The sequence below is a fragment of the Macaca fascicularis genome, chromosome 3, assembly GCF_037993035.2.
Source record: "Macaca fascicularis isolate 582-1 chromosome 3, T2T-MFA8v1.1".
NCBI classification, from domain to species: domain Eukaryota; kingdom Metazoa; phylum Chordata; class Mammalia; order Primates; family Cercopithecidae; genus Macaca; species Macaca fascicularis.
The window spans coordinates 175424961-175440454 of record NC_088377.1 but is presented as its reverse complement, the minus strand read 5'-3'; the positions used below and the strand labels follow the sequence as shown (position 1 = coordinate 175440454).

Here is a 15494-nt window from a genome sequence, read left to right as displayed (position 1 = left end):
TTCAAATTCTCTAGCCTCAAGATCCTTTATTAATGGTTCTTAATCCTGACTGCACATGAAAACACCTGGGAAGCATTTTAAAAATACATCAATTCACAGTCTGAAGTGGGGCTCAGTCTGGATATGTTTTCATCTCCCATGTGATTCTCATGTGCAGTCAGAAATGATCCAAATGATCCGACCCCTGTACCTGTCTAATGTCACTCAGTATTCATTCTCTTTGCTCACTAACCTGAATTCATGCTACTTCCCATCTTCGGACTTGCTCCTTTCTCCACCTGGAGTTTTCTTCCCCACATTTCCACATGGCTCCTTCTCATCCTTCAGAACTGAGCTCAAACACCGTATCCTCCACGACGGCTTCCCTGATCTTACTCCTCACTTGAACTTCTTGTTTTATTTAATCACATCATCCTTATTAATGAGAAATTTATTGTTTATTTCCACTTGATTATTATCTAGCTCCCTCCATTAAGGTGTAAAATCCACAAAAGCAAGGACCTTACCTAGTCAAATCACTTCTCTACCTTTAGCCCTAGAATAATGCTGGCTCCCAGAAGTGCTCAATGAATGATTTTTGAATGAGTAACAGATTGAAGCAATGAATGATACAACTGAAGCACCAAACACCAGGAAAATAACAAATGACCTAAAAATATCTTTCTGAACCACACACCGCATGTTCTCACTCATGAGTGGGAGTTGAACAATGAGAACACACGGACACAGGGAGGGGAACATCACACACTGAGGCCTGTTGTGGGTTGGGGGACTAGGGGAGGGATAGCATTAGGAGAAACACCTAATGTAGATGACAGGATGATGGGTGCAGTAAACCACCGTGGCACGGTGGTATACATTGTATACCGATGCAACAAACTTGCATGTTCTGCACCTGTAGCCCAGAACTTAAAGTACAATAATAGCTGGGCGCCGTGGCTCACGCCTGTAATCCCAGCACTTTGGGAGACCCAGACGGGTGGATCTCGAGGTCAGGAGATGGAGACCATCCTGGCTAACACGGTGAAACCCCGTCTCTACTAACGGTACAAAAAAATTAGTCAGGCGTAGTGGCGGGCGCCTGTAGTCCCAGCTACTCTGGAGGCTGAGGCAGGAGAATGGCGTGAACCTGGGAGGCGGAGCTTGCAGTGAGCTGAGATCGCACTACTGCACTCCAGCCTGGATGACAGAGCGAGACTCCGTCTCAAAAAAAAAAAACTTAAAGTATAATAATAATAAAAATAAAAAAACTTTCTTGTACCGTCCTATTATTGAATATCAACAATATCATCAATGAATTTAAAAGTAAATAATACAAAACAGCATCAAATGCAGCAACAATAAATAATCATATTGGCTGACAATTTAGCCTTTACCATGAGCTGTGCATTCTTCTGAGCATTTGGCATATATTAACTTTTAATCCCCACAACCACCCTGTGTGGTAGGTACTAACATTACTTCCATTCTATAAGTGAAATACAGAGGCATAGAAGGTTGGGAACTTGATGGTGGTCAGCCAACTAGCAAGCTAGAACCTGAACTGAACCAGACCCGCTGTTCTGCAGTCTGTTTTCCTAGTTATTACACTGTCTCTCTAAAGCATTGGAAACATTTTTCAGGTTTCCTGTTTCCTCTTTAATTCCATTGCCTCTCCTTTGGGCTGAAGACTGAGATAGAGCTAGTGCTTTTCACACACATACTACCACTTCATGCTCTGCGGCCTTTGCCACGTTATTAACTTTTCTGAACCTCTGTTTCCTCATCTGAAAAGCAGAGAGAATCTAATTTAACAGAATTGTTGCGACTGACTAGATGAGCTATGACTATAAAGTCCCTGGCACAGAGACTATGTATTAATACTTTATTATTTATTTTCATTCCAGTCGAGGTCCTTGTTACTTTATGTCAAGGTCACTGCAACAGACTCCTATCTGATTATGGTAGACTTGGGTAGGAGAAATGAGGACTGGCTGCTTGCTAGAGAATTTGTAGGGCAACTGGTTAGGTGGGTAGCATCTGTATTTGGTCAGAAGGGCAGCTGATATGTACTGGAAAGGATGAGTGAAGGGATTCACTTGATCAAAAACAAAGAGTGCAAGCCCCATACAGAGACACCATGCAAGATATTGCAGACAGGTGTGTAGAAAATGACATAATAAGTTACTTCTGGAAGCTAAGAGTTCAGACCAGTGATTTCTTGATTTCTCTCTCTCTCTCTTTCTTTTTTTTTTGACCAAGTCTCACTCTGCACCCAGGCTGGAGTGCAGTGGCATGATCTCGGCTCACTGTAACCTCTGTCTCCCAGGTTTGAGTGATTCTCTTACCTCAGCCTCCTGAATAGCTGGGATTACAGGCACCCACCACCATGCCCAGCTAATTTTTGCATTTTTAGTAGAGACAGTGTTTCACCATGTTGGCCAGGCTGGTCTCGAACCCCTGACCTCAGGTGATCCACCCACCTCGGCCTCCCAAAGTGCTGAGGTTACAGGCGTGAGCCACCGTGCCTGGCCCAGACCAGTGATTTCTAACCAGTAACACATGAAAATCACTTTGAGGATATTTTTAAACTAAACTGGCCCAGGTCTAACTCTCAGTCGGCCTAGTATGGAGAACCCAAGATGTGTGTTTTGAAATTTCCCTAAATAACTCTGTGTGAAGCTACAATTGAAAAACAATGTGTTTTTTTTTTTTTTTTAAAGAAAAACAGTTAAACCAATAACTAATGAAATAATATATTTTAAAAGTTTAAATTACAATACAATGGAATAAATACTAGTATAAAGTTTTGCATAATAAATTATAGGAGCACATAATAAAAGCTCATTTGCTGAATGCCCTCTATGAAACAGATACTGTATATAGGTCATAATGTTTTTGTAGCTATTTAATGTTTAATATAAATGAATATATATATCAGTGTTAGGAGACAACATAGCTTTGAGAGACAGGTCACAAGCTGGAGCTTGCAGAGCGTTTCCCTGGTGTATGCCCTTGGCTGTTCTGAGGTTGGAAGTTAAGTTAGATTGGCAAAAGCTCCAAGGCCAGCTCAAGGAGAGTCTCATTCCTATAGAACCCTGGCCTCTGGCTACATAGGAAACCTGAAGGGCTTCAGAAGCAACCAGAGCCCCTAGTGTCTAGTCTCTGCTATTGAGCACAGTGGGGCCAGTGAGATGGTAAAACACCACTTTGATCATGTCATCCTCCTTACCAAGACCTATGTGTCAGGCCTCTGAGCCCAAGCTAAGCCACCGCATCCCCTGTGACCTGCACGTATACGCCCAGATGGCCTGAAGTAACTGAAGAATCACAAAGGAAGTGAAAATGGCCTGTTCCTACCTTAACTGAAGACATTCCACCACAAAAGAAGTGAAAATGCCGGTCCTTGCCTTAAGTCATGACATTACCTTGTGAAACTCCTTTTCCTGGCTCATCCTGGCTCAAAGAAGTTCCCCCACTGAGCACCTTGTGACTCCCCACTCCTGCCCGCCAGAGAACAACCCCTCTTTGACTGTAATTTTCCTTTACCTACCCAAATCCTATAAACAGCCCCATCCCCATCTCCCTTCACTGACTCTTTTCGGACTCAGCGCGCCTGCACCCAGGTGATTAAAAAGCTTTACCACTCACACAAAGCCTGTTTGGTGGTCTCTTCACACAGACGCGCATGACACTACGATAGTACTCTTTTACCTAATACAGGATGTTAAAAAAATCCCCTTTCCTGCCCATTTCTACCCAACCACACTGTCCACCCTAGTCACTGTGATTTCTCAGCCTTTCTCCCATGCACCATGGTCATCCATCCTGCTCCACTGCTTGCTTGTCCTGTTCAGTCTGGCAGAAATGTCCTCATTCATTCAGTGAGCATACCAAGGGTCAACAAGGTACCTAGCCCAGTGCCAGCTCTGATGTCTGCCATTAGCCGCTGCAGGTTTCTCCTCCTCACTCTTTCTTCATGTCCAGCATGAGTTCTAGCTCCTCTCTGAAGTGGTGAAAGGGGTGAGCTGAAAGTAACATGCTTGTGTCTTAAATCAACTCAAACCAACTGAGCCTCTAACACGAGGGAAGAGGTTTTATTTGTATTCTCTACCAGGCCCAACACAAGGCAGAGAGCCCCCTTATCCCCCACCTCCAAGGAAAAAAATTGATTAATGAACTGATGATGCTAAATTGGAACAGAGAGAAAATTCCGAAAACTGATTTCCAATCTTTACATTATAATTTTGGGACACATGAGCTGCTGGCTGGATCTCATGACAGAGGACAGGCAAGGGGAGGGAAGCACTCTGCTTAGACGTAGGCGACTCACAGGCCAAGTGCCTGATTGCTAATGTCGAGCAGTACAGAATTCACAGCTGAGTTTCCCGTTAAGCCCCAAGGGGTGTGGAGAATTAGGGAAAAGACTTCTAGCCCCATTTCCCTTTTTAGGAAAGCCCTCTTAATCCAAAGCATGTAACCTGACATCATTACCTGCGGCACAGTCCACAGTCTTTCTCTCCAGAATGAGGCACTCATAGAAAGGTGGTATGTTTTTCACCTTTCCTCAGATCTCTAAGCTCCCAGGAGCTGCCCCGGTTCTCATGGGAAGCTTGGAAGACAAGCCAACCCTCAGCAGAGGGCATTGTGAGCTTCTAGATTTTATGATTTCTCTGAAGGATATCTGCTGAGGATCACATGGGAGAAAATCAGACTGCAGTGTCTTCCTGCTCCCTTCCTCCTTCCCCAGTGTTATACCATTTTGGATCATTTGAATTGTATATGGCTTTCTATTTAAGTCAGTCATTTGCTGGCAGCAAAACTAGAACATTTCCTGTTTTTCCCCTCACTGTAATCAGGATTTGGCCGTCCAAATTAGGACTGCCCTAATTACTCCTCAGCAGGTGCCAATCTGGGGGAGGGCAATAAATAGGAAGAGAGGAAGTAAGGACACTTTGCATCTTCAGAGTCATATAATAAGAAAACACTGTCTCCAGAAACCTGAGTATGCTGATTAACCAGCAGGCAACAGCACCGTGGGGGCATGTGTTGTGCCTTTGAGTGTGCATTGTTGTATAACAACTAGAAAGATGATTTTCTATTTATTCCCTTTCAAAGCCTCACAGAGTACTTTTCCCAATCCTGAGAAAAATTTAACATAGGTCCATCATTCAGCACTATGGTAGATTCCTCCCAGATAATCCCCTGTGATGTGACAGTGGGCAGCAACAGGTGGCCACCATTTCAGAGACTATGGGTAGCAGAGATGCCACAGCAGTAGAGTTTCTTACGGGAAGGAATCAAAATGCTCCTGACGACCAGAATATGCCAAAAACCAAAAGCAATGGCCATGTTCCAGAAGTAGTAGTCCAAGGGAGACAGAGTTCTGCTGTTTGGACAAAGCAGTAAAATATGAATGACAGAGAAATAACTCAATTCCTGTAGAACAGACAGACAGCATGGGCAAAACTATCCATGTTCCCGCCTAAACCAATCACTCCAGTTGCGCACCCCTCCTCTACCCTTACTTCCCTGGCCAAAAACATAATTTCAGGGATTTTCTCCTTTTTCTCTTACATCACCAAATTTCCCTTCTTCCCAAGTCCATTTCTTCAAATACAAGTATGTACTTATTTCTTCTATTTAAAAAACTGTGACTTCACTTCTCCAGCCACTATGCCATTTCTCCGTACCCCTTTGCAGCAAAACTCAGTGTAAAAGTTTTGCCTCTATTTACCCTTCCTCTACTCTTAGTTTGTTTAAGGCCATGCCTGTCCAGTTTTCATCCCTGCTACTCCACAAAAACATTCACATTTATCGCTCAGTCCATGCTGAGCTCTAATGCTGGCAACACTACAACACTACATTTTCTAGATTTTCCCCCTCCTTCTCTGGCTGCTGCTTGTCAATGTCCTTTGATGGTTTCTCCTCATCTTGCAAAATTCATAAAGTCCATGGTCCTCTTCTTTGTCTCATGAAGTCCATGGTCCTCTTCTTTGCCATGAGTATACTCCCTCTTGTGAAGATTTCATCTAGTCCCATAGTTTTAAATTCCATTTAGCTATACTATTTATATGTCGATGGCTGCCAAATATCTATCTCCAGGCCAGACCTCTCCTATTTTGATGCATATGTCCAACTCTGTCCCCCATGTGGCTAAGAGACACTCCAAATTTAAGCCCTGATCGGCTTGCCCAGACCTGCAGCATCCTCCGTCACAATAGCTGGCAACTCCATCCATCTTTTCACTGCTCAAATATAAAACCCTGAGAGTTATTTTTGATACCTTTCTTTATCTCATACCCCATCTTCAATCTGGCAGGGAATTCAGCTGGCTGGTTCTTCAAATACATTCAGAGTTCACTCAGTTCCCTCCATCTCTGCTGCTACCAACAGTGCAAAGAGTCCTCATTTCTCACCTGGGTTACCACTCTAGCCTTTAGTTGGTCTCATTGCTTCCATCCTTGTCTCCCTAAAGCCTATTTGCAATACTTAAATTTTAAAATACATGTAAGATCATGCTGCTCCTACGCACAATCCTTGTAATGGCTTCCCATTTCACTCACAGTAGAACTCAGCATCCCCAGAGTGGCCTACCAGGCCCTCCATCCCCCCTTGGTGATCCTCCAATACCCTTCCTCCTCTTGTTCACTTTACTCCAACCATGCTGGCCTCCCTGCTGTTCCTTAAAAGTGTCCCGGAGAGCCCTGCCTCCTGGCCTTTGCCCTGTGCCAGTGCACTCTTCCCAGATGGCTGGTCAAACTCTTTCAACTCCTTGGAGCCTTTCCTCTAAGCTCAACATGACAGAGCCTCCCTGGGGCATCCTATTTAAAACTACAACCTGCTCCTCCCACACTCCTGAGTCTATCTACTTTACACCATTTCTTTTTTCCACAGTACTTACTATCTTCGAAAATTCTTTTTTTGTTTTGTTTTGTTTTTTGAGACAGAGTCTCACTCTGTCACCAGGCTGGAGTGCAGTAGCGCAATCTCGGTTCACTGCAACCTCCATCTCCCAAGTTCAAGCGATTCTCCTGCCTCAGCCTCCTGAGTAATTGGGACTACAGGTGTGTGTCACCACACCCAGCTAATTTTTTTGCATTTTTAGTAGAGACGGGGTTTCACCATGTTGGCCAAGATGGTCTCAATCTCTTGACCTCATGATCCACCCACCTCAGCCTCCCAAAGTGCTGGAATTACAGGCATGAGCCACTGCGCCTGGCCCTAAAATTCTTCATGTTTTATGTTTTACATTCATTTATTGTCTATCTCCCCTCTCCCATCCACAACAGAACATAAACTCCATGAAAGCAGATATTTAATCTGTTTAGTTCACTGTTATATCTACAAACTCTTGTACAAGCACTCAATAAATATTTGTTAGATAAATGGAATTCTAGAAACCAAGTGAATGAATTGTTTTAAGGATGCAGTGATCCACTGTGCTTGTTAATGGTTATTGAGATCAAAAAAATTCCTGAGAGGTTTAACAAATTTAGGGAAGGATCTTGTGGTGCCAAAATAATTCAAAGCATGGAATCACAGAACCACTGCTGAACATTTTGAAGGTATCCTGACACACAGGAAAAAGTGCCTGGGAGCAAATCCCTGATGTTCATAAAAGAAAAGGAACATAAATTACAGAAATGGGGTGAATTTGGAATTGTAGGCAAAATTCTGAACAGATAATTAAAAAGTAGTTCATGAATAATTTGAAAGTGGTACTCACTAGAAGCTAGAAGGATCTCACAAAGAATAGGTCAAATGATCCTTTCCTAACTGACTTGGGGCAGCGGTAAATTCGGCTCTTGGTTGTCTTGATCTTGTTTCCAAAGGTAATTTGAAAGCTGCCCAAGAAGAGAGTTCCTAAGGAATGGTTTAGTTGGGACAAGTGGGTCCTAACAGTAAAGGGATGGGAGGATTCCTGAACAAATATCTAGTATTGTCCATAACAGGTTTGCATGCCCATCTTGGGTGGACATGAGGAAGGGTTGGCTGCATTAAAAGAATTAGGCTGGGAAGACACCAGCAAGAAACCTGATCAATCTTTTACAGGGTAGATTATGAAATATGTGGAATGACTGTTATGGGAACTGGTAAAGGTAATTACTGTCATTACCATTATCATCATTATCAAAATAGCAGCAAATCATTTCGGGGGGAGCATATTATTTTGCGAAAACCGGTTACAAAAGATTGACATTTTTTGAGACAACCCTTTGAGAAAAGGACTATTATTACCTTTTTGCAGATGAGGAAATCAAGGCAGAGAGGCTGAGTAGCTTTTTAGGGTCATATAAGTAGTAGGTAGAAAAGCTGGCATTTAAACTGAAGCTGTAGGGCCTGCTCTTGAGCTAAAGCCCAGGTTCCTAGTTAGAAAAACATATGAACTCCTGAGGCACTAAGTAATATATACGTCAACATACAAGGAAGTGTCAGGAGGTATAGCTCCCAAATTCTCAACTTAGTCCTAAGCTGTTGGACATTTTTTCAATGACATGCGTAAAAAAATGACTGCTTATGTAATCAAGGAAGACATGGAACTTACAGGAATAGCTAAGATTTTTTGATGACAGAATGAAGATTCAAAAATATCTCAATAGGCTGAAATGATGACTTAAAAATAACATTAAATTTGGCCAGGCATGGTGGCTCATGCCTGTAATCCCAGCACTTTGGGAGGCCGAGGTGAGTGGATCACCTGAGGTCAGGAGTTTGAGACCAGCCTGGCCAACATGGTGAAATCCCGTCTCTACTAAAACTACAAAAATTAGCCAGGCATGGTGGCGCATGCCTGTAATCCCAGCTACTTAGGAGGCTGAGGCAGGAGAATTGCGTGAATCTGGGAGGTGGAGGCTGCAGTGAGCTGAGATCGTGCCACTGTACTCTAGCCTGGGTGACAGAGCGAGAATCTCTCTAAATAAATAAATGACATTAAATGTAATGGGTAAATGTGAGATCCTGAATTTGTGTTTTACAGAAATCACCACAAATACAGCATAGAAAAGATAATACTAATTTCAATCAGTATTTCTTCTATAGCCAATCAGTGGCCAAGTCTTATCAAGTTTACCTCTTTACTATCTCTTAACCTGTTCCTTCCTCTCCATTTTCCTTCCCTGTCCCCTAATTCAGACACTTAATGTCTCTCTCCCCTCTATCTCTATACTCTTGCTTTTCAAATCCATCTTACACAAAACTCAGAAAAATTTCCCTAAAGCACAGGTCTCCACATGGCACTCCATGCTTACCGCCCACTCAGTGGCTCCTTGCTACTTAATTTAAAAAGGCAAAGGTCCTGGAGTCTGACATTCGCGATCCTCCAGTCTGACCCAAGCCTTCCTTTCCACATCCCAGACATTTATCACTTGTTCTTGCTCTTCTTCAAGCCTCCGTCTAAATCCTCTTTATTCTTCATAAAGTCTAGTTCATATCCTTCACCAAGCCTTCCCAGTTCTCCTTCGTAATTTCTTCCTCCCACAGCAAGGCATTTTTACCTATCCTGCCATATTTTCTGTCATGAATTAATGCTGTGGATATATGCTATTTCTTTGTCCCGTATTTCCCTTTCTATTCTTCACCAAGAATATAAGCACATGAAAGGTAGAATCTTGACTGATTCATTTCTTTATCCCCACACACCCACACAGCATCCTGGTAAATGCTCAGTAAATACCTGACAAGTGCAATGATAGGACACACTAAGAAGCATTGTGTCCAGCACTGGTGCTGCTCAACACCCAGAGTGCATCTGGTCACGTGGGGAAGCCGAGGCGGTGGGAGGATTGCTTGAGGCCAGGAATTAGAGACCAGCCTGGCCAACATGGTGAAACTCCATCTCTACTATAAATAGATTAGATAGATAGATAGATAGATAGATAGATAGATAGATAGTTGGGCATGGTGGCTTGCGCCTGTAGTCCCAGCTACTCAGGAGGCTGAGGCAAGAGAATCACTTGAATCCGGGAGGCAGACGCTGCAGTGAGCCAAGATTGCACCACTGCACTCCAGCTTGGGCAACAGACTCTATCTCAAAAAAAAAAAAAAAAAAAAAAGAAAGAAAGAAAGAGTACATCTGGAACACTGGGCATAGTCTGGGGCATTCCTTTTTAAGATGGACACTGCCAAGCTAATGGGTAATGGAGAAAGAGGACTGGGATAGTTCGTAGACCAGGGCATGCCAGAAACTGGGAATGTTCAGTTTAAGGAGGAAAAACAAGACTAAGTGGACTATGATAGCTATCTTCATATATTTGAAGGGTGTTCATAAAAGGATTAAACTGATGAATTATCACTCAGAGAAAAGAACTATGTCCAATGGATAGGAGAGTATCACATCAAACTAAGAGAAAACTTCCAGATGAAAACTATTCAACAATGATCAGTCTGCTTTGCAGATGCAGTGGCTTCCAGCCACTTGACCTCTTGAGAGGCAGGAACATAAATGATTGGAGAAAAATCACGCATGATGAATATGGTGCCAAGCTACAAGAACTTACAACATGTCTTTCAAGACAACAACATCAATAATGCTATATAAATGGCCATCAGTGGGATTTGCATTCTAGAGACAACTTGACCTTATCGTGGTCAGGTTATGCAACATCTCTACTATAATTACTATTTATCAACATTATTATTTGTGAGAAAGTAACTGGGTGCCCATAATCAGGTAACTTACTAGAAAAAGAGGGCATGCCCTACTTAAAAAAAAAAGCTTTAAATTTAATGGAGGTTAAACATAAATTTAAAATGTGATATTATTAAAATGCAATTATTTTTAAAATTTTTAATTTTTTAATATTTAGGTTTTTATTTTTTATTTTTTGAGATAGAGTCTCACTCTGTGACCCAGTCCAGAGTGCAGGGGTGCGATCTCGACTCACTGCAACCTCCACCTCCCGGGTTCAAGCGATTCTCCTGCCTCAGCCTCCCGAATAGCTGGGATTATAGGCATGCACCACCACACCTGGCTAATTTTTGTACTTTTGGTAGAGACGGCCTTTCACCATGTTGGCCAGGCTGGTATTGAACTCTTGACCTCAGGTGATCCACCCGCCTCGGCCTCCCAAAGTGCTGGGATTACTAGCGTGAGCTACTGCACTGGGACTAAGTGTTAATAGTTAAAATATTTTATTCAATTCTCTTTTGGTAGATGAGACGTTGGTACTACCACTTTGGAGTATGGTTCTGTAAAACTGAAAATCCAAGACTCTATGGCCCAGAAATTCCAATCTCAGACAATTAACCTAGAATAGTGGCTTTTACAATTGTTATTGGTGTATCCCTTAAAATAATTTTGGAAAACTATATTCTCCTTCCTTTTTTAAGTTGACATTTAATTTTTTTTAGCATGCTTTTAAATAGATGCAAAAGACATAAATTTTGGCATATCCTAAAGACTGACAATGTTAAAAATCACTATTTTAAATGTATCAAATGGCCAGGCACAGAAAGACAAATATTGCATGATTTCACTTACATGGGGACTCTAAAAAAGTCTACAGAAGACTCACAGAAGTAGAGGGAGAACAGTGGCTGCCGGAGGCTGGGGGCCAGCGGAGTGGGATGGGTGTGGGGTGAGGTGGGGAGATGTTGCTCAAACCATACAAAGTTTCAGTTAGGAGGAATGGCATTTTGAGAATGATTGAACATCATGATGACTATAATTAATAATAACGTAACATATATTTCAAAATGCTGAGAGTAGATTTTAAATGTTTGCAGCACAAAGACACACAAAAACAAGTATGAGAGGTAATGGATATATGAATTGGATTGAATGTAATCATTTCATAATGTATTCATATATCAGACCATCGCATTGTACTCATTATATAATTATTATCTGTCAATTAAAATTTTAAAAACAGTATCCAATGGAATCTCAATGCCACAGGGATTTGATACCCTCCATTATATATTTAAAATACATATGAACAAGCTCTTCTTTAACAGTTGGATATTTTTCACTTTTCCTTTTCCTCTTTGAATTATTATTTCTATTTCATTTCCTCACTGAAATTTATCCTAATGAAATATATTTTATGCTTGAAATTATTTTATTATTCCATTGTAGCTTTTTACAAAAGACTATCTGTATAAATTAAAATCCAAAAACTTTAAAGTTTCTGTTACCACAAGACTAAATTTTAACTTTCTTTTGTTTGAATTACCATTATAATTATTATTTAGTATACAACCAATTGACAGAATTGTTAATTATATGTATGATTTTAACCTAAATATAAGTTTTGATAAATAATTATTGAACACAAAAAGTTATTGGGACAGCATCTCAATGAGATGGTTGTTGATTAATTTGTCCATGTAACTGTGGATAATTCTTATTGCTGGAATCAGGAAGGTTAAGCATTAATCTATGTTGTATTCCTCTGCCAAATCAATCTTCTGTGAACATTGCTTCCTTGCTCACTTATTATAAGTGATTCCCTATCTGCTATCCAACATCTACATTTTCAGGATCTTATTTTTTATGACCCCTTTTTAGTTGGTCTTATTCTTCCTATTCAACATTATCTCCTGCTAGATTCTCCTAGGAACTCTATCCCAGTCAAACTTCCTCCTCAATGTCCCCTTTAAATAGTGGGCAACTGGGTTGGGTGCGGTGGCTCAGGCCTATAATCCCAGCACTTTGGGAGGCCAAGATGGGCGGATCATGAGGTTAGGAGTTTGAGACCAGCCTGGCCAACATGGTGAAAGCTTGCCTCTACTAAAAACAGAAAAATTAGCCAGACGTGGTGGTGCACACCTGTAGTCCCAGCTACTCGGGAGGCTGAGGCAGTGGAATTACTTGAACCCAGGAGGCAGAGGTTGCAGTGAGCTGAGATTGTGCCACTGCACTCCAGCCTGGCGATAGAGCGAGACTTTATCTCAAAAAATAAAATAAAATAAATAAAGTAAAATAGTGGGCAACTGTCTCATTGCTTCCTCCATCCTCGCCTTTGTGTATTCTTTCTACCTCTGTAAATTTCATCAGTCCAGCACATATCTCACCTGCGAAACCATTCCCGATTACAACCCTTTCTCTTTCTTGTGTTTTGATCCCTCTGCCCTCACAGTCCATATTATACAAGCAGCGCCTGATTACGTAGTGCACTTCACCTATCTAGTCTTCAATATAGAGCACACAAAATTTAGTATTTTATTATACATTCTTTTCTTCCCTAATTGTTTCATGTATTGTGAACCAGATCGTAATTTGTTCCTATTATAAGCTTTCTTAGAGAATTGCTATGATCTTTTCCACAAGCCCAGAGAGATTTTTTTGAACCTAGGGAAGGAAATCAGAGGGATAACGGGATAACTAATGGTTTTCAAGTTCATAACAATGGTTTTTCATTGCTACTGATGCTGAAAACAGGGGTAACTGTTTTGTGACAGTAGGAATGCTACAAATTAAATGTCAGGAAGAATATATATATATATATATATATATATATTTTTTTTTTTTTTGAGACGGAGTCTCGCTCTGTCGCCCAGACTGGAATGCAGTGGCGCGATCTCAGCTCACTGCAAGCTCTGCCTCCCAGGTTCACGCCATTCTCCTGCCTCAGCCTCCAGAGTAGCTGGGACTACAAGCGCCCGCCGCCTCGCCCGGCTAATTTTTTGTATTTTTAGTAGAGACGGGGTTTCACCATGTTAGCCAGGATGGTCTCGATCTCCTGACCTCGTGATCCACCTGCCTCGGCCTCCCAAAGTGCTGGGATTACAGGCGTGAGCCACCGCGCCCAGCCAGAATATATTTTTAATTAAAAAGAAATCCTATTAAAGATTAAGAGTTTCAAATTGCTCTATTTTAAGGATCTTTTTAACCATAAGATAGACTAACCAAGATCTGGAATTTCCGTGAGGAACATGATCTTATCATTCCAGGTTTTCATGAACATCAAGGCTGACACATAATCCGAGCCACTCAATGGCAGTCCTAGTGGCTCTGTCCCTTCATCACTTTCATTCTCTCTGTTGTTCCGACTACACAAAGGTCTAGGAGACTATTTCCATGATGGATGTTCTCATCTCTTGACAAACTCAGAGATGATCCTTTTGAAAATTAGGCTATTAAGGCAATTTCACCAATCAGAACCACCCTCAGGCTCAAACGTTACTTTGCTTAGCTCCTAACAGAAGCTATACCTGTAAGCTGCAGTGCAGGTGTCCTTGTACTCCTGGAGCTTCACGCACACCATGTTGAGGAATTGATCTGAATATGCACTCAAGTCATGCATCAGGTTCAGGAGGTCTTGCACTGTCTTCTCCACAATGATTGTGCTCTGGAAATGAACAACAAAGAGAGGATATGAGATTTCTGTAGTCAAGTAATGTGTAGGACAAGGAAGGACAACTCCAAGTATGTCATAATTTAAGGTATCTGAGCTTTCCTGGAAGAATGTGACATTTTGAAATATGAACTCAAAACAACAACCAAATAAGAATCTTACACAGCACCGGTCTTCCCAAGACCTGAGCAAGTGTTTTCTCTGGAAGGACACAGAATAGGGATTTTCAAGTTGATATCATGGAATTCTTGACACTCACAAGATAACTCTGGCTTTTAAGACAGAAAATGCATATTCAGCTGGAGCCTGATTCATCACTCCAAGGCTCTTTGAGATTAGGAACCTATGACAGGCAGCACAAAGAAAAAACCTTCCATGATTTATTTTAAAAGTTTCAAAACCATCAATCTATTCAGAATAACAATTAACATTTGTATTGTGTTTTACAGCTTGTAGAATGTTTTCACATACACAGCATATGTTATCTCACTTGAGACTCACATAATAATCATGATAATCATGAACATTTATAGAGTTCTTACAAGTGCAAAGTACAATGATAAGCACTTTGTATATTTTATTTCCTTTAATTCTCTCAACACCCCTACCTATCAGGTGTATCCTATAATCATCCCCAGTTTAAAGATGAGGAAACAAGCTTCGGAAGATGAAGTAAACAAAGAAGGAGCTCCAGGCTTTGCTCTTCTAACTATACCACTCTGCCTCAGAGCCAGACCAGAGTTCTGCTGCCCACAGTGCATTTTCTCACGAGATTACAGTGTTTCATATTGCTGTCACCACTGTAGGCGCAGGGTCTAAACACACTCAGACATATTTTAAAACTGAATTAAAAAACTATCCAAAAGGAAAAATAAGCCCATCTTAAAGCTGGACGCCAACAGAATTGTGTAGCAAATCAGTGTTATATCTGAAAAAGACACATAGTCAACAAATTCTAAATCTTTGATTAAGAAAAGACTTAGTTGTTTAAACCATTAGTTCATGCCTCTTTCAAGAGAAGCAGAATTACACTGGGGTAAATATTAATCGCATGCTTAGCAGCTTGGAATCCTTCAGTCAGTAACTGGCTTGTTGATTTTATATTTATATAAAATTACATAGGCTATGATAAGCTTAGCCATAAAAGTAGGCTTAAAAAAATACTCTTCCAGTCTTGACAGTGAACTATGAAGAAATCAAATGCATTTTTATTAT

The 15494-nt window shown here is 41.2% G+C and overlaps 1 protein-coding gene across 5 annotated transcripts in view; it reads right to left on the bottom strand.

Annotated features, from left to right (window-relative positions):
• EXOC4 (exocyst complex component 4) overlaps nucleotides 1–15494 on the bottom strand; it is an 825737-nt gene that overhangs the window by 166688 nt on the left and 643555 nt on the right. For all 5 annotated transcript variants that reach the window (XR_012432868.1, XM_045387459.2, XM_005550804.4 and 2 more), the window contains one exon: nucleotides 14137–14273. Coding sequence is in view for 4 of the 5 variants with exons in the window: in XM_045387459.2 (XP_045243394.2) it covers nucleotides 14137–14273 (137 nt within the window). In the remaining variant the exon portion in view is untranslated. The remainder of the gene's footprint in view (nucleotides 1–14136; nucleotides 14274–15494) is intronic.